The 19,679-nt window shown below is 45.7% G+C and overlaps 1 protein-coding gene across 4 annotated transcripts in view; it reads right to left on the bottom strand.

Annotated features, from left to right (window-relative positions):
* The window catches only part of LOC142568011 (DNA (cytosine-5)-methyltransferase 3C-like), a 394,257-nt gene that overhangs the window by 281,360 nt on the left and 93,218 nt on the right, over positions 1 to 19,679 (bottom strand). For all 4 annotated transcript variants that reach the window (XM_075678102.1, XM_075678101.1, XM_075678103.1 and 1 more), the window contains one exon: positions 5,022 to 5,161. In XM_075678102.1, coding sequence (XP_075534217.1) covers positions 5,022 to 5,161 — 140 coding nt within the window. The remainder of the gene's footprint in view (positions 1 to 5,021; positions 5,162 to 19,679) is intronic.

Here is a 19,679-nt window from a genome sequence, read left to right on the forward strand (position 1 = left end):
CAGTGTATAAGCAGGAGAGGTATTGGCGATAAAAACAGCTCGTTGTCGATGTGGCAGACACGTATACAGTCGAACCTCAATATAACGAAGTCCAATTTGCAGCCAAAAATTTCGTTACATCACGAGTTTCGTTAAGTGGAGGTTCCCATGTTTGAGCAGTCCAAATAAAGATGCAGGTTCTTGGAACACTCCTGGCGTATGGCACCTTGCAAATAGCAAAATTACAAAGATAGCCAATAAACCCTGGAACTAATAACAAAACCAAGAGCGTGATACCTCCCAACTTCAGACTTTCAAATTTTAAAAAAGTGGTCGACTTAGAATCGTGTAAATACGGTAACCAACTGAGAAAACGTGCCCAACGACCGCTGTTGGTAAACTTACTTCCGGTTGATGCCTTCCCGTTCCAACAGGCCAGTGACGTCATAGCGTGACGCGTTCCGGTACTTCTGAAGCACTCCGGCTAGCACTACATGAGCGCGTCCGCTGCGGGTTTCATACGTACACGATAGATTGCGCAGCGGCACGTTCTGCTCCACGTATTGAAGCGCGCCAGGAAAATTTGAGCATTAAAGGGCGCATGCAAATCGCTGTATGCCCGGTTTTCCTCTGCCTGTCAAGGAGGCTCCTGGTACGTGCGTGTGATGTGCGAGGATTTCGTTAAATTGGAAGTACAGTATAAAGTGACCTCGTTAAATCGCAAAAAAAAATATACATGGTTTTCAATGGGGCAGAGATTAGGAAAAATAAAAAGTGCATTTCGTTAAATAATTTCGTTAAATTGAGGTTCGTTATATCGAGGTTCGACTGTACTTCGTACACCCGAAGAACATGCGTACGCGGAGCGCCGGAGGGAACAGCAATGAGAATGTAAACGGCACCGGCGCGAAACGATCACCGATGAAGAACGTTCCCGCGATGCTGAACGAAAACGAATATAGAGAGCCCTGGAACCTCCGAACGAGCAACAACGCCAGACTCGCAACGCAAAAAATTACAAACATTCTACTCTGTGAAGATGGAATGGCAGGCAAGGCACTTTGCTTTTCGTTTGAGACTTTTTGTATGACTGTCGTCAGCTTTCAATGCCATTCCATCTTCACAGAGTGGAATGGTTGTCATTTTTTTCCATTGTCTGCTTCCAGCATCCAACTTCAGGACTACTTACAGCAACAAATAATGCATTCAAGACAGTTCTCCGTGCTAGTCAAATACCGGAATATGCCTGCAAGGATTACATTCCACGTCACGAACCAGGGCACTTCTGTTCTGGGCCTAGATGCCATCCAAGCCCTCGGCATTACTATACAGGAATCTTCACTCAGTTATCAGCCAATGTCAGAAATTCCGGCTGATCCAGGTGTCATCGTCTCTTCTACACAAAGTTCCAGAAGAGTACTCTCGTCTGTTCTGAGGACGACTGGCACTTGTAAAAGGCTTCATCCATGAAGTTTGTCTGTGACCTTCTGTGGAAGCGCTATCAGCGAAACTACGGCCTCTACCCCTGGTATTCCTTAAGCAAGTTTCAGCCGAACTGCATCGTCTGGAATTAGCTGACATCATCGGACCTGCCTCAGCACCCGAGTGGATCCCTGCAGTCATCGTGGCTCAGAGAAAGGACAACTCGATTGGATTGTGCATCGATCTCCGGGGACTCCACAATGTCATAGTGGTCAATGCTTTTCCACTACCCAGAGTTGATGAACTTTTGCATCAACTTGCTGATGCAACTGTATTCAGTAAGTTGGACTTGCGATCTGCATATCACCAGGCTCTGTTATCACAGAAAACCCGTGAGCTCACTACTTTTATTACACATGACGGTCTTTTTCATTTGGCATCTGCATCATCCGCTTTTCAGCAGATTATGTTATCTGTTGTAAGACTGCCCTGGTGTATATGTTACCTTGGTGATATCCATGTGTGGGATATCCATGACCAGGATAGAAATTTGCAAATGGTCCTTTCCAAAATATGTAATGCAGGCATGCAGTTGAACCATAAGTGTGTATTCACTCACTTTCCTCATACATAACATTTCTGCGAACAGCATTTAGCTGATGGAAAACAAAATCAAGGATATCATTAAAGTGCTGCATTCATTTCTGGGCCTCAAGGTATGTTACACAAAATTTATCCCGTGATACGCTGACATGGTAGAACCACTAAGGAGACTCCTAAGGCAAGGACAAGATTTTCTCTGGAATCAGGATAATGAATACAACTTCCAGTCTATTAAGGAAGTGCTTGCTTCATGTCCTGTAGTGCGCATGCTTCAAGCGCACCTACCTATAGTTGGCTGATGCTTCAGATGTCCTTCAACAAAAATGCGGAAATAAATTATTTACAGTGGCTACTGCATCCCACACATCAACTCCCGCAGAAAGATGGTACTCAGTAGGCAAACAAGAAGCATTAGCATGCATTTTTCAACGAAAGTCCACTTCACAAAGAAAGATGAAGCACGTTGGTCAAAAAAGGAACAAGAATTTCAGCGCATCCTTTGATTATATAGATGGCAATGCAATTAAATAGTGTCGAAAAGTTCGCCTTCACCATTCTTATCCAACATAAAACCTCAAGCTATGACGCCAAGTTGGAAAACAATATTTTTTTCAAAAAGAAAAATTTTTGTATTTTGCCTAATTACATGTGCAATTCATAAGAGAACATTTCAGCAAAAATGAAGTTCCTGCACTGTCTCTTTGTATAAGCCATAGTGACACTTGTAACCTGTCACTCGGTGTCTGTGAACTGAAGGTATGGGTTTCATGTGTAGCATGAAAATGCTAGAAATGTGAAGTATTTTGTTATATTTTAACACTAATATTCAAGTGAAACCAGTAATAAGGGCTCGAAACTATTTGCAACTTGTTGTCATCTGTGATAAAGATAAGCTCTCACATAGGGCATGCACTCGAACTGACATGTATACACTAATAAGCGTTTCACTCATTCAATAAACAGTGGATTGCCTTTCTTTGTCATGTTTGTAAACTGTGCTTTTCTCGTTTATACTAGTAGATAGATAGAGTAAGGTGAAGTTCATAGTGTAAAGGCAAGGCAAAGCCGGGAATCAATACACGAAAGTAACAGCCAGCGAAAGGATCGCCAACATGAGTGCTTTAGCAAGAGCATTCAAATTTGGTGACGAACTCAGATGGTGGCTACGGTATTCTAGAATAAAGCTCTACATTGGAAGGAAACAATCAGATCTTGGCACTCTGTCAAACGTTGTTTAGCACTGAATGGCTGTTTCAATGGTATGAATTGGCGAAGGGCAACCAAGGACACCTACGTAAGCTTTCAGACACTACTGTTTGCTGTAGCTGACACTCCCTGTCATTTCAGCAATGTCAAAAGAGGCATGCTTGATACGATAAAATCACTTGGAATATATTCTGGCTTCTACACAATAAAAGCTTGTCTCACAGTTCACCACCTGCTCAATGTGAAAGGTTACTGTACTGATGCTGCAAAACAAGCCAGAAAAAGATACACGAGGTGCATCATGGGCAAAAGCAAGAATCAAGACCAGCTACAAATATGGCGAATTTTATTTCTCCTGAAGGATTTTTGTGTGCACTGCAGGTGTTTCAAATCTTTTCTGTTGATACTGTCAACTAAATTTTTGGAATTTTTTTCATATGCCAACGAGCAAACTTCTTTCTCAAAAACATCTTTTAAAGAAACATTGGGCACTTCTTTCTTTCACATTTGGCTGTGCAATGAAACTCCGAAAATAACATTGTATGACAACATCTGATATGACTCGGTTTTATAGCAATACATACCTATAAGAACAGAATTCTTTTCTTGTTGATTCAACATTGCACTCCCAGGATTCTTCCGATCTCGCTAGTTTCGGTTTGTTGCACTGATTTGCCTTATGCGACTGCCAAAAATTTTGTTGTGGTGAGCTAAATTTATGTTATGAATTCTGGATCCATAAATGTTAAAAATTTTTATATAAAATAATTGTTAAAAGTTTTTAAACATTATATAACAGCAAATTGCTTAGAAAATTGTGCTCTATAAAATAGAGTAATTATGTGCATTTTTCTCGTTGCCCTACAGAAGTTTTGTGGCAGGCATCATTCCTTAAAGAACAAACTAAGAGCATCACTCACACCATACATATTTAACTTATATACAGGTTGTTTCACTTAGCATAGGAAAAACTTTAAAAATATGCAAATGCTAAGTAGCTGGAAAGCACCAAGGTAATGTTGGTTGCCGTCACTTGGAGATAGACTATTTTTGCAGTCCACCTAATTAGATAGTCTTAATTATTTATTCAACTCAATTCTTATTTGATGAAAAGTGTCAGTGAGAAAATCATAGAAGAGCATCAAAAACTCCTGATACAGCTTTCCGTTGCTCAATACGTGCCACATAAAAGTGTTTTTCCAAGCATGAAACATGCCTGCAAATAAATACAAAATTGCCATGCGACTGGCCACTAGAGGCACTTTGCCTGTATCTGGCCACCTACGTAGCATTTGCAAATTTTTAAATTTTTACCCAAGTGGAACGACCTGTACATGTTGAACTACAGTCTTATACATACTGGAAAACTTTGCATGGAGACATGAAGACAAGTCTCATAGCACACTAAATCAAAAGCTTTTGAATAATCAAACATAGGTACTTGACCTCCGCGCTCAATAACCGTGCAATATCATATAGAAAACACACGTGGTTACTTTCTGCAGATCGCCCACGCATAAATTAATGTAGTTGCAGTAAAATTTTGCTGTTCAAATGAAAGCACAAACGATTCCTTAAAACACCCTGAACAATGTCAAAGAACAGAAAGAGCAACGATACCAGTCTGTAGTTGTCTACCTTCCAAATATCTCAAAGCATGCACGGGAATGACAACCGCAATTTTCCACAGTTCTCGGAGCAATTGTTGCTCAAAAGATAAGTAAAAAATGAGTTCAAGAGCCTCCACAAACAAACACGCAAGCACTTTATGATAAAAGCTTAAACGCATCACAAGCGCAAGAACCACCTACACTGGTACCATCCGGTGCAATAGCAAACAGGGTCTCGAGAAGCTCTACTCGACAGCCTCTGCAGATGGCTCCTTCCACCATGGGGTGCTGACTACTGGTCTCATCCATGGGCAGCGCAGTGTCGCAAGCGATGCACAGCTCTGTAAATATGACGAGCACATACAGCGTGCTTTCACGATTCATGCATGTCAGACTAGAATCACAACTGATTCAAGAAACAAAGCATGGTATCAGAAACACTGCATCCATGGCATGTCCCACAAAGTTTGGTCCCCAAGAAGCTCGCACTACCCTTCCATTAAAATCGTGTCCTGCCTCACTGTTTTCAAAGCACATGCTCACTCAAGTCACACAGCTGCCTACAAACCCCACCAAAAACTAGCATTCGAGAAGGGCGTCATTGTGTTTGCATGGCTACAATGAAAGTACATGCAAATAAATGGTGATTGTGTCTTTCCGACTGCAGCACAAGCTGCACTGTATGCAGTTCAGAGCCACAAACAGACATGCACAAAGGATACAGAAAGAAATGTATTATAGAGCTGTTCTATTTTGTCTTGGCTCAGTTCCTGTGTATGTGTACATGGTTACTCACCCAATTTGCTATGGTGTCACACCACCAACACATGCAAAAGGTTTCATTACACAAGCTGTGATGAGAAAATCATTTCAGACAAGCCTAACAGGAGATAAGTCCCAAACAAAAATTGTTTTTCTGCTACTAAAGAATTATTTGCAAATATTATGTATTCCCCTAGACAACATACTGACAAGCACACTTGTTTGTCTGTTTTGATGACCTCATTTCGCTGGCTAACAAATATTAGAAGGTATAGCTCAGTGCAAGACACGCCTTTCTGTATCGGAAACTTTTCGAATGTTATCGCAGGTTCTATCCATTGTCTTTGTCATCGAGCGTTGTGTAATCAGATTATATGCACAACACAAATTGTGTACTACTTTCTGTAAGGCCCGTGGGCACCAGTGATTACTCTGTAACTTTCTATGCGTCGTGTAGAAAAGGCAACACACTTGACTCGCACATCCAATTTCGACGATTACCGAGTGTGTTCAGAGTTTTGAAAGTTACTTGCTTTGCTAGACCCAATAAACCCAAAGGTGCGCCCAATAAACAGTTAGTTCTGTGACTTGCTTTGTGCTACTGCGGTTCACCATCACAACCACGTCACACCTGATAGAGGTGCTTTTGCGTTAAGTACCGGACACGCCCATCAATCCTGAACCCTGAAGACAGCACCAACGTCGCCCCGGACTATCGAGCTAGCTGCAGACTACCAAAACCTGCCTCCGAAGCACATACTTCTACCCGAGAAGACCAAAAAGATCATGATGCAGTCGACAGCCACAATGACGGCCCTGGTGTCACCTGCGGCAATTGTGGTGCGACAACCCAGGGAGCCACCGGCCTTCCGCAGATCACTGTTTGGAGACCCATAAAGCTGGCTGGAAGCTTTCAAAAGGGTTTCAACATTGAACAACTGGAACTCCGAGGACAAGCTGCACCATGTATACTTCTCCTTGGAGGAAGCCACGAGACTTTGTTCGAGGACCGGGAGACCACTCTAACAACATGAGACCTGTTTCGAAGCAACTTCCTGAAGTTGTTTATGAGCATCGTTTGAAGGGAGCACCTAACGTCTACTGCAATCCCGAGTGCCGCTGCCCAATGAAAACAATATCATCTCACGAAAAAAATGATGTCTTTTTCGCCATGCCGATGCCAGCATGACAGAGGAAAACAAGGTCAATTTTTTATGCACGGCATGAAACAAGTCTTTACAGACTGATCCGCAGCCCTCCCAAAACTATTGCGGAATTTATGACAGAGGACAAGACTATAAAAAGACACTAGAAATGTGCACTAGGCAATATAACCCCCCAAGTGCTCAAACCGAAGTCGGAATCTAAGCACTAGCCTCCGATGATCTCCGAGAGACCATCAGGACAATTGCACACCAAGAACTGCGCAAAATGGCACCTGCGTCGCAGCCTGAAATGATTTCATTCTCCGACATCTTCCATGAAGAAATCCAGTAGTTGTTAGGCCTTCCTGAACCGCAGTAATTGCAGCTTTCAAGTTCTGCTGCCAAGCCCGCTGCCAGGGCCCTGTTTGCTGCAATACCGTTGCCAGCCATCAGCCCATTGGCAACATGCGAAGAAGACGGACATATGGCGCTCCCCAGACTACCTCCCGCTAAGATATCACAGCAGAAAAGCCAGCTACTTCTACAACCGAGAGGGGATAGTAGGCTTCACCGTCAATGTGCTGTGTCCACAACAAGGCAAACGACCTCGTGACATCGCAGAGTGCCTCGCCGCAAAGCAGTGGAGACCTCAACAACCTTCCCATTTGCTGTCTCCAGAATTTTATATGTTGCCACAGCGCCAACCATACACTGGTCTAAGCCGCGGGTGGTCCACCAGCCCATACACTGAAAACTAAAAGCAGCAACCGATGAAGGTGCGGTTGCTGTTCACCGAAATGCCGAACATCCTCCGGCAGCGTTTACGCCGCAGGAACAACCTCAACAACATGGCAACAAACCACTGCCATGCAGCCGAAGATTGTAAGTAACGAAAATGTAACCGAGAGAAGACTTCACGACGCGACTTAACAGCAGGACAATGCAACGCAGCCGTGACCCAACACCGCGACCTACCTACAAGACGAAGGAACCACTGAACTTGACGTGCTTTTTGAAGGCTACAAAGTAGCACCTCTTGTAGACACAAGAGCCAACTATTCCATCATCAGTGGATCAATTGACGCCAACTTGAAGAGGTCAAGACTGCGTGGGGCTACCCTAAAATTTGTGACTGAATTACAGTGCACACCGAAACAAGGACCAGAAATCACAAAGGCAAGCGCTTGTCCTTGTACTGGTGTGCGCTGTAATTCACAGCGGCATGGAACACTAACTAGCCCAGTCTCAAACCTAAAACAGCAACAGCTGGAGGACATCTAATAACGCCGAGCGGAACCTTCACAGCAAGAATTACCATTCATGACTGTCGGACTAGAATCACATCCTGCAGCAGTTCTCACGAGATGTAATTCCCGGTATGCACTTTCAAACCGACGCAGCACAATCATCGAGCTGAAGTCCAAGTCAATAAGACTACCCGATGACCAAGAGATACCGCCGGAGAGCTATCTGGGTCACCGTACCTTACACGTGCTTGAAGGTAATATCACTATGCCGCCTGTTGCGGCTAGGGTGGCATTCTGGGAATTGAATTCACCAAGCCCAAGCCATCGACTACTACGTCAGGTTGTAGAAAATGAAGGAAAAAGGGTTTATTAGCTTAGTTACATGGTTCCAATGCGGAAGCCCACTCCATGCAGGAGCAAGTTAATCGTCTAAGTTCACATCAGGACCCTCTGCTCTCACTCTATAAAAGTCTCTGCTTTTGATACCGTCGTCTTCCCTAGGCAAGTCGACTAGTGAATCTGAAGACTGTCCAGCAGCAAATCACCATCGTCGACTCCGTTGTAATACCACACCCATGCCTACCATAACCCACAATAACTCCGCCTCAAGAAACTGGCTCGGGATCTGTGAAAAGAAATCATCCGACAGCACCTAGTTCGTTCGTCGTTGCCCCCCCCCCCCTCCTTTCTTCTTCGCTCAGTCTGCCAGGTGAAGGGCGGCTGAGGGCCTTTCGTGGAACCCGAAACAGCGGGTTTACACGCCGTCTTTCTTCTTCGCTCAATCTGCCAGGTGAAGGGCGGCTGAGGTCTTTTCGTAGAACCCTGAAACAGCAAGTTTACACGCTGTCTTGATGGCTGGATAAGTGCTGAGGGATGGGTAGTGATTTGACTCATCTAATTAGCTGTGCCTATCAATTCATTGTCGTGGTTCCCTCCTGTTCATTCTTTTTTCCAATTTCCAGGTAATGGTGGGGTGAACGCTCTTAGTCGTTGTCCACGGCACGTTGATGTCTGGATAGGAGGTGCGGTGGTTTGACACATGGCAAATGTTAAATTAATACCCTTGGTGGTGTCGAGACATAACACGCCTCGCACTAGCGTGATTTCTGTCAACGCAGAAGACATGGCAGACACAAAAGGCATCTCTAGAGCGACCAACAACTGCTGCTCGAACATGAAATCGGTGTCGCAAGATGAATAGTAGAATTACACCAAGGAAAAGCAAAAGTAATGATGATGACCTTTAGCCAAGAACATAAGCACCTGAACAAGGACACGAAGATCGCATACATGGAAGAAGCTAGATCAATCAGTAATGTGTTCCATCTCCTCGTACTGTGCTGAACCTACAATGACAGTCCGTGTTCCTGAAGCAGCTTTCAATATTAATCCCAGTGTTCTCAGGCATAAGCAAGAACAGCTCAAAATTCTCCTGCATCAACACAAGGACTGCTTCCCGTGATCCAGGATTCTGCAAACGCCAGATGCCAACCATCGCACAACTCAATGTGCGCAACCACTCCGTCAGAGGCCCTACTGAGTTTCCACGCAAGAACTTGAAGAGATGACATCACCCAGCCGTCGAGAGCCCTAGCCGTCGTCTGTGGTATTAGTGAAGAAGGATGGAGCTCTGTATTTTAGAGTGCAGCTCTTAGGCGCCTGTTCCTGCGACGAGTGTCGGCCTAAAAGAGTGAACAAGCACAGCGAAAAATGAAAGAGCGAATGCACAGCGCAGCGAGCGATGAAAGACGTGAAGAGGAAAGTGAAAAAGAGGCTGCAGCAGAACTATGAGGCTGAAAGCGAAGGAGAATATGGCAAAAGGGTGAGAAGCATATTGCAGCGACGATAGCTACTAGATGGCAACAGAGTAGCGTGCGTCATCCGAGCGGCCTGAATTGGGGTGGCTGCTGTGAATCGCGACCACGTGTCACCCACGCGCTGACTGTTGTGATCTCCAGATTGGTGAGGCAGTCAAGCCACACTTCGTTCCATTTGCAATGTGCCGTACGAGACAGATTGTTCACGCCAGCTAATATATCGCGAAATAAAAACACATACAAAGCTGCGCTGAAATTTCGCATTAGAGAGCATCGTAATCGTCAGTGAATTTTGCTGTGAATTATCGTCCTCCGAACAAAGTCACAAAGAAGGGCATACACTCCCTTCCATGGATAGATGACACATTGGACCAACTCTGCTACGGAAAAAGGTATTTTTCGTTGATGGATCTCTAGAGTGGGTACTGGCGAATGGAAGTCGGCGAGAGAGAGCAGGAGAAGATCGGCTTTATCACGCCAGACGGCCTCTTCGAGTTCAATATCATGCTGCCAGGTTGTAGTGAGAAACGCCGTAAGTCTAAGCATTTGAAAAACTGAAACAACGCTAGTAATCGCCACCGGTACTCGCAGATTTCGATGAAGATGCCAAAACCAACATCCACAGCGACGCAAGTAGCTTAGGCATTGGCGCTGTCTTAGTCCAAAGAAGCGACAGACTTGCAAGGCTCATAGCCTAAGCTTGAAGGTCTCTCTCTAAAATGGAAGATCATTATTTTGCGACGATGAACAATGTCTTGCAATCCTTTTGGCTAATGCTAAATACCGGCCTTACCTGTAACGGTAGGCCCTTCAAACTCGTGAGCAACTACTAGGCCTTGTGCTGGCTGTCAAATTTAAAGGGCCCTTCAAGCCATCTTACATGGTGGAGTCTCAGACACCAGCAATTTGACATCAACATCACCTGCTTCCGGCGCAGCGAGCGGCATCCAGCAAAACATACTAGAAATCAGTGGTGCACAGTGATTTGTGTCCCCTTTCTTGACGCCAACTGAACACATGGTAAACTGTTTCCAAAGCAGAAAAACAGGGCAAGGGCTCTGAACACAATGCATTTTAAAGTGGCTGGTACTGGGCAAAGCAAGTACTGTGGCATAGTAGATTTGCATGAAGCAACCTAGGAGCCAAAATACTGCTGGTTTCTTGCAAATGGCTAACATATTATTTGTGTAGTGGAGACAGCTTTCACAACTGGAGAAGAAGCCTTGGAAGCATGAAACACTTCCCGAGACCAGCTTCAATATATCATGTGTCTGCATCACATAATTTCATGGCTGCGCGAGTGACCCCACTGGTTAGCATGTAAGAGTGTTCATGATGTTCGCCATACATCATCCACTTTATCTGCAGGTCAACCCTATGTTGAGACTTAAGCTGATGTGGCTTTTAGAGAAATTGTGGCTGTGAGTTTGCTTTCCAAGAGCCGGCTTTTGAGACTACAGAATGAGCTCAACACATCAAAGGCCAGAAAAAGTTGTTGAGGATTTTAGATCGAGAATCGTCAAAGCCCAATTCATTTAGTGGTGTTAATCTTCTGCTGAAAGTTGTTCATTGTTACGTTCATATGGGGCCCAAGCATTCCAGTAACAACTACTTCACTTGGAGTGCATAGCAAGGGTGTACTCCACATAAGCTGGTGGCTTTCTACTGCATATTCAAAAACTGGTTTCTTGTTCCATGGAGATTTTGAAATTTTGCATTGTTCATTAGGTGTTGTGTCCCATTTCCTTTTTCTACAGCTTCTTAGTTAAACATCTGAATAGTGAACATAACTTGACCTTTTGCTTATTTTCGAGGGCGCATGCCCTTGCTGCAAAATAGTTTAACTTCAAAACTGCTTGCACCTTACTGAAAGAATCACTTTAAAGCAGCCATAGCCACCAATAGCATGCACGACATGATTATGAAAATTGTAATATTGTTTTTTGATCTCAGGGCGTCTACCAAGTTGACATTTCCAAATTCCCCATGTTTTCCCGGTTTTTCCCTGAGTGCCTTTGCAATATTCTCCGAGTGACATAGAACTTTGTTTAAAATTTAAAATTTAAATTTAAAATTTAAATTTAAAAATTTAAAAAAGAGCACTTAATCCAGTTTGAATGCTAAGGAGTAGTGTTCATTTTATTCAAAAGAAAACAGAAGCGAGGGGTTAGTAAAATACACCGCAAATAAAATATCTTTAAAAAAGATGGTAAGCCCATTGCAAATCGAGTCAACATTTTCAAATACGAATGAAAAGAGATGCTTACAGAAGCAAATATTTTCGAATATGAGCTATTCATATCAACTGATAGCAAGCTCATTGGTGTGATGCCCGAACTTTGTCACAAGTGAGAGTTCTTCTGCGCAAATGGAAAGTCAACCTCAACTGTCCTGACATACTCTCAGCCTGCGCACATCGCCGCAGTGTTGCACTTCACTGCTTTAAAGGGTTTATTTTGGTTTGGATGAGGGGCACCTGCATCTCTGCATCAGCCAACACTTTCCTTTTTGAGCTCAAGCTCCCTCAAAAAAGTGGCGGTACGCGGCATTGAACGGCAAGAAACTTAATAGCAAATGTCGAAGTAGCTTAGCCTAGCGTTGCCGTGGCGGTGGCTACAGTTGCCAGCGGATCTGCGTGCGAGAGCGCCGGTTCGAGGCGGCGAGATAAACAAAATGACAGCAGAGGTGGCTTTAACCCTTTGAGGGTCAATGACGTAAATATGCGGCGCCGTGAACAAGTCCAAAAATGGTCGATGCCGTTTACTTACGGCGCTGTCTGTACATTTAAAAAGCACGCCAATTTCCTAACTTTTTATTTTCTGTCATGTGCTCTACTATGTGGGAATACAGGGAATTTTTTTCTTGCGCCTCCCTCTCTCGGTTTTCGTTGCATGGTTTGTTTTAGAGCTAGTTTGCTCCTGCGCGTCTATATACTACCACTCGCGCAGTGGCGGCCGCACGGGTGGGTTGCGGTTTGGTTTTTGTTCGGCGGGCAGTTTCGGCTTCTTGCGCTTGAGAACTGATGGCTATCTCGTTACTAATTGCTCAAAGGGCGACCACTTGTTTCTTGCTCGTTTAGTGCTCACAGGGGTGCGCATAGGAAGGATGCCACCGTGCAAGCGCTTCTGTTGCTTTTTTTTTTTTTTTTTTGACACTCCCGAGAACTAATTGCCTCTAGTTGGCGAAAGATGAAGATTAGCTGAAGTTTGTCACACGTTTTGCTTTTTTGACGGGCACACAACCACACAGTTTTCTTGAGTGTGCGCACCTACGCAGTTCGATTACGCTATGGATCTACATACTATTAGTGTAAGAGCAGGAACATTTGAGTCTTTCAGAAATATTCTCGTGTGCGCATTTTCAAAGCCTTGAACTATGTGTGTAACAATGCATCAAATTTTCAATTCTTATAAGTATATTTCCTTTTTTTATTGTTGTTATCCATGAATGAAGAGTACATATATATCAACGCAAAATATTTTTTATCACTCTACGGTCACCCTAGAAAAATTATCCCTAAGAAGAACTGGAATCTGCAATAAAAAAATCGACCCAGGGCGGTCGCATATGGCAAAAAAAATTTAACCTCAAAGGGTTAATGCCATTTTGGACCTGCAGTCACAGCAAAACGTCCGGAAAATCTGACGACGGAGGGTTCTTCCGTCCGAAATTTCAGTTCTTATACACCGACTCTGTGCACGTAGTACACCGCCTACACAGGCGCCACTGATAGCCACCTAGTGGGCGCTTCCAACAGTACACTCGGAAGCAACAGCAGACGACAACCCTTTGTTGCAAGCATGGCTGAAGTTCCCAGCTGCGATTTCTCCTTTGTTTGACTGCCAGACTGCTTCTTCTACGGTGACAGGTGCAGGGAAGACGCTGGCCTCTGTGGGAGCGGGCATGATCACGAAGTTACTGGTGTTTGGGACAACCTGGTCCACATACGTGCAAGGTGCGTCCCGCAGACAAACGCAATGAACCCCATTTACATGAAGTGGAGCTCATGTTATCTAGCCGCTAGGTTTTGTTGAGCAGTGCGATGTTTCCATCATCTTTCTTTAATTCTACCCTTGCCGTAATACTGCTTCTGTTTCTCAATAATAGGCACACGTCGTTAGTGCAGACTTATATCCCAAACAAATCCGTACGGTGCAATGTCTGCACATGTTTTTGGGACCTTATTGCCAATGAATACATGTGACATCGCCGAATAAGTGCTGTCAACGTTGCCTCAAGAAGAGTAATTGCGAATTTATTGATGTAAATGCGTACACTAGTCAACGAAGTCACCAAACGCACAGGTTAATAACAGCGCGAGTTAGTGCTGTACCGCCAATGCAATTCTTCTGCATAAGCCGATGAAGTGCCGTTAACGCTGCAGTTTTCGCAATTTTAAATTCCCCAAGGTAGCTGCTTGGAAATGTACAAAGCTAAAGTCTGACGAACTTTTCAGTAGTTCTTTTTCTCGAATGTTAGTTGACAGAAATGCCACCTGATATATTCAAAGGCAGAGCAACGCGAGCCAAAGTAGATCGGCGCTGGCGGCAAGGCCGGGTTTAGTCCTCTGCGGCGTAAGCATAAGAAAGAATTCGGTTTAGCACAAAATTCACATGCAAGAAGGGACTACGCTGTGAAACAAACAAATCACTCGGCATGGTAAATCTGCTTGGACAGCATCAAGGTGTGATTATTTCCCAATTGTGACACAAAAATTTCAGCGAACATGGAACGGAAATACCGCATGCAGCAACTATTAGCAATTCTCACCTTGAACTACCTATTTTCTTAACACACTTCACAGGGAAACAGAATAACTAAGATGCCCTCGGGCGACAAGAATAAAGCTGTTAAAGAAGCACTTGCCTGGTATCATTCCGATAAGACATGGCATGACTTAGACCCTTTACAAACGAGGCAGGGTGAAACCCTCGCACCTCAAAAAAAATATCAACAGTAATACATGAACCAACTAGCAGCAGTTCAACATGCACGAAGCCACGCATAAAATAGATGCAAGAACATGAAATGCATCACACCTGGTGCGAGGACTTACCAGGCCACATAAAACCAACAATTTCAGTTCGGCCAAGCTTCAGTAGCTTTAATATACAACATGATGCATTCGTGCAGTCGTACTGCCTGGCTATCGCAACACGGTAAAGAAGTGGCAAATGGTAGAAGTGGCAAACGGCATTCAGAACTTTAGCGAAATGCCTTTGAACCGCACTGCACTGCAGACGAACTTTGTCGCTTACCTGTCTAAATATGATCGACTGGAAAAAACACCGACACGACAAAAGAAACCTTTGATGAGAACTGGAAATTTCCTGCCAAATGGCTGCGATCTATCGCTACCGTTGCTCCCTCTGATGAGGCTTTGCGGGGAATGGTTCGAACTGTATCGCCGGCTGTTTTTGCCGGTATTTCAGCACCCCACTGAGCAACAATTCTTCTTCGACATTTCTTGAAGCTTTCGCCACCCCACACATGCGAAGGGTGTTGCTTATTTTACCTTGAAAATGTGAATAAGACAGACAAGCACAATCAACGACGCAGGAAACTACGGCATGCCGGCGGCTCCTTTCCCGAGTGCACTGCCAAAGGCTGCCACCAGTGGCACGTCTATTGGCGCGCACTACGCGTATAGGGTACATGGTGGTGCCGCGAAGCCGTCCGAATTATTGAGCATGTGCCTAAAAATCGGGCATCCGGAAAATCGGTCTTGACTGTATACTGGCAACTCCTCCAGCCGACGACGCAACGTCAAAGACGTTTCGTTACGATTCCTCTCTGGTACCTCAGCCAGCATTAGCGCGACTTTCGTTCCCTTTCAATCAAATTGCAGCTAATTTTCCCTGATAGAAGCACAAATTCCCCGAGTTTTTCCTGAGTATCTCCAGACTATTCAAAATCCCTGAGAATTCCCGGTTTTCTCAGTTGGTAGACACCCTGGATTTACAGGGTGTCCCAACTATCATGCACCAAGATTTAGAAATGTGTAAATGCTATGTAACTAGACAGAACCAAGGTAATGTTGTTTGCCGTCGCTTGGAGCTACTCAGATTATTTTTTTCCATTCTGCCTAACTACATAATTACTCTTAATTAGTTATTAACTTCTCAAATAATTATATATAGAAAGTGTCAATGAGAAAGTTGTAGAGCAGCATGAAAGCCTCCAGATTCAGCTTCCTGTTGCTTATTGTGTGCTACATAAAAGTGTTTTTCTAAGAAAGAAGCCTGCGAATACACATAAAGTGCCTTGAGTGGTCAGTCACACGGCAATTTTGTGTCGCAAAGCTACAAATACAACTTAAATGGGTTCTTTTAAGAAAGAGACTTAGCTCAGAAAATTATCCTTTTTTTGCAGCCTGTGGAGACAAGGCTTCTTAGACATGGCCATGCCCTCAAGAAAGGTGCGAAGGCCACAGCAGTTGACTGCTGTGGGGATGCGCGACTCACGCGCATCCCCAGATATCTTGTTTTCCCCCATCTCCTGCAATCCCGCTTCGCCGCGTGGCCTGCGTGACGCCCGCGGCGGTCGATGTGGTTGAAGCGCGGTGCGAGAGATGGCGCGAGTGTTGCGCGCCGCTCCGGGGTTACTCGGGCGCCGGGAGGCAAGGCGCTCTCTCTTCCCCGGCGGGTCGGCTGAGGGCGTGGACATCCCGCGCGCCGCCGACGGATGCTTCTGCGAGACCGCCTCGCGTGGCCGCCTTCGAACGCGCCACGATTCGCGTGACCATACACGCGAAGGACCAGGCGTTGGGGTCCAGCATGGGGCGAACATATTCGCTCGCTTCCCGTCGCTCGGTGAGTCGGACTTCTAGATTTGTCGCGCGCCCATCGGCATGTTTTGCGGATAGCAACTCGGCTAGCAGGCACTGATCTATGAAAGGTGCAATAAATGCCCTTGTGATTGTTTGCACTACTGTGTTGTTGTTCCTTTGTCCCAAGGGTACGGGAGGAGAGACCCCACATCTGGCTGCCCAAAGTGGGGCTCTTGGGACATCGGACGATAGATTTAACAGTTTGCTTCGTTCGAGACCTTTGTTTGAACCGAAGCGTAGGCCTAGCGTGAATTTTGATCGCTAGCGTCAGCGGTGTGCTTTCTTGAGCGAGGTGATGGTGGCTGTAGTGTGTTTGAACATGTCAACATGCTAAGCCTTTTCGCAAGCGTTTTTTTTTATGATATTCGTCGGTACGAGAGCCACGTGGTCTGCATCCTGGGAGAGCGAGGCTGAGCGCCCGCGGAGCAGTGGCAAGCCTGAAGGGAGTGAGTACGGAAGCCTCGTGGGTGGTCCGAATTTCTTATGTAAATAGCTTCTTCTATCTCTTTAACTCGGATGAAGTCGCGGCTCTGGGAGCCGGGTGGCCGCGGGCCACGGGTGCCACTACGGGCTGACTGGTATTGCGGCCTGGCACCGGGCGCTCCGACACCGTCTGGGACGGTGGGCGCCGTCAACTCGGATGCTTTGTGCACCGAGCGGAGTAGGACCACCTCACAGAGCTGACGTCTCCTTGCAGCTGCCTATTTTGCGCTCATTTTGGGTGTTGTTTTTGGATGCCAGTTGTTGTCAGGGTAGCGACGCTTTAGGCCTAAGGCTTTACGAAGCTGCTTGTCGCACGTGGAGGGACACAACCTGGTGGACCGTGGCGTTGAGGTGTTGCAATTTGCTTCCCTCATTCTATTTAGCCTCGCACAAATTGAAATTATTCGTTAGACTCAAGGAAGCGAGCTTCGTTCACGTGAACTTAGCATCTGAGTAGCTGCCCGATCTTTGCTAGCCGAGTTGAACATCGTACCACGTGGGCGATGCGCATGCAGACTTCCTCTCCCTTGCACTACTTTAGTGTTTGCCGAGTGTGTTGAGTGTATGCAGCGTGAGTGGAGTCACCCCTGGTTTGCTGCCACCTGCACATCGCCTGCGCTGTTGCCCTGGACTACGATCGCGTCACCCCGGGCGATGGTGATGCTGTGGCCAGTTCGGCGCAGCGACTTCGGCGGCCTCCTGCATCCAGCTCACAACTCTCGGCGGCGGACAAAAGAGCCGGCGGTCACCAACAGCTACGGCGGCTTTTCCCAGCAGGGCGCGTCGGCGCGAGCGATGCTTGCTCGTACCGACTACTGCGTCGTCGTTTCCGGAGTCCTGGCCTGGCATCGTGCCGTCGAGCCTGCAAAGCTGCTGCTGTGACCGGCGGACGCCAGCGGTGCACCCAAGGACAATGTCGGCTCGCATGCTATGGACAGCGTGGACATTTCCTCGGCGCGGCCACTGTTTAATGTTCTACCTTGTTCGCGAAGCACAGTTTGATGTTAGACTGTGCCCGCTTCGCCGCGTGGCCTGCGTGACGCCCGCGGCGGTCGATGTGGTTGAAGCGCGGTGCGAGAGATGGCGCGAGTGTCGCGCGCCGCTCCGGGGTTACTCGGGCGCCGGGAGGCAAGGCGCTCTCTCTTCCCCGGCGGGTCGGCTGAGAGCGTGGACATCCCGCGCGCCGCCGACGGATGCTTCTGCGAGACCGCCTCGCGTGGCCGCCTTCGAACGCGCCACGATTCGCGTGACCATACACGCGAAGGACCAGGCGTTGGGGTCCAGCATGGGGCGAACATATTCGCTCGCTTCCCGTCACTCGGTGAGTCGGACTTCTAGATTTGTCGCGCGCCCATCGGCATGTTTTGCGGATAGCAACTCGGCTAGCAGGCATTGATCTATGAAAGGTGCAATAAATGCCCTTGTGATTGTTTGCACTACTGTGTTGTTGTTCCTTTGTCGGGTGTGAGAGACCCCACACTGCAAAAGCCAAGACCACAAGCAGTTCCTCCAGTGACTGTGAAAAGGCCCCTGGGGCACAAGTTTAATTCAGCGCCACCACCTTTCTCCTGCAGCTTTTCTACCTACTTAGCTAGCCAGGTGGGTCAGACATGGCAAAGGTAAAAAGAATCAACAGCTTCAAACATAGAATTTGCTCAAGCTCAATGCAGTTTAAGTGTGAAATTTTTCCCTTGTCATTTGTCAAAAAACGGCAAATAAGTGGATTGTATGGTCTTCTGATGGGCACATCTTTCCCACAATTAGCTGTGAAAAAAGCAGCTTATGAAGGCTTGAATATCGGCCAGGATGATTTCACATAAATAAGATAATGATTATGAACGTTTCTGGTGAAGGTAGTGGTAGTAGACGGAATACTCAAAAGAGTTTGATATAGATTAGAAGAAAGATTTCATTCCACCATGAGAATTTTAAATCATCCCAATAATTCTTGTGTTTGATAGTCTATGTGCGTCAAGCAACAGCGCTTCCTGATACAGTGCTTCTTGATGCTTGCTTCTTGACATCATTCTTATGCTGCATAAATCACCTGTTTAAATTCTGTTTCTTCCATACAAGCAAATTTACATTCATCATAAGAAACCTTGTAGATGATTTCCGGAAACTTGCTGATGAGATTAGAGGGCGGAATGCACCCCAGGCTTAGATACGCATTCAAGAGCCTCGTATCTTGCAAATGCTAAAGATATGCTCCTGCTAAGCAAGTTCTTGGTATCATCCACAAGGTTATTTGCGACTATGAATTTGCCTAAAATGGGAAAACGGTCAGTCTAAAACATGTCAGGCAATATCGCTGACAATGAAAACACATTCCAACAGAAATAAATAAAAGTAAATATAGCACCAAATGCAAGAATTATTGGCATGATGGCATTTTTATTTTTCATTGGAATAAAATCTGTCTTCTGATCTAAATCTGGAATCCTTTATAATTCAGACTACTAAATACCTCATGAGGGTTGTGACATGAAATATATGTTGTATTTATTCCTCGTTTTTTTACTATAGGACCCGATGATGCTTAAAGGGCAGTGAAAGAACTGAAATCACAGTACTTA

Source organism: Dermacentor variabilis, unplaced genomic scaffold (genome assembly GCF_050947875.1).
Source record: "Dermacentor variabilis isolate Ectoservices unplaced genomic scaffold, ASM5094787v1 scaffold_15, whole genome shotgun sequence".
NCBI lineage: Eukaryota > Metazoa > Arthropoda > Arachnida > Ixodida > Ixodidae > Dermacentor > Dermacentor variabilis.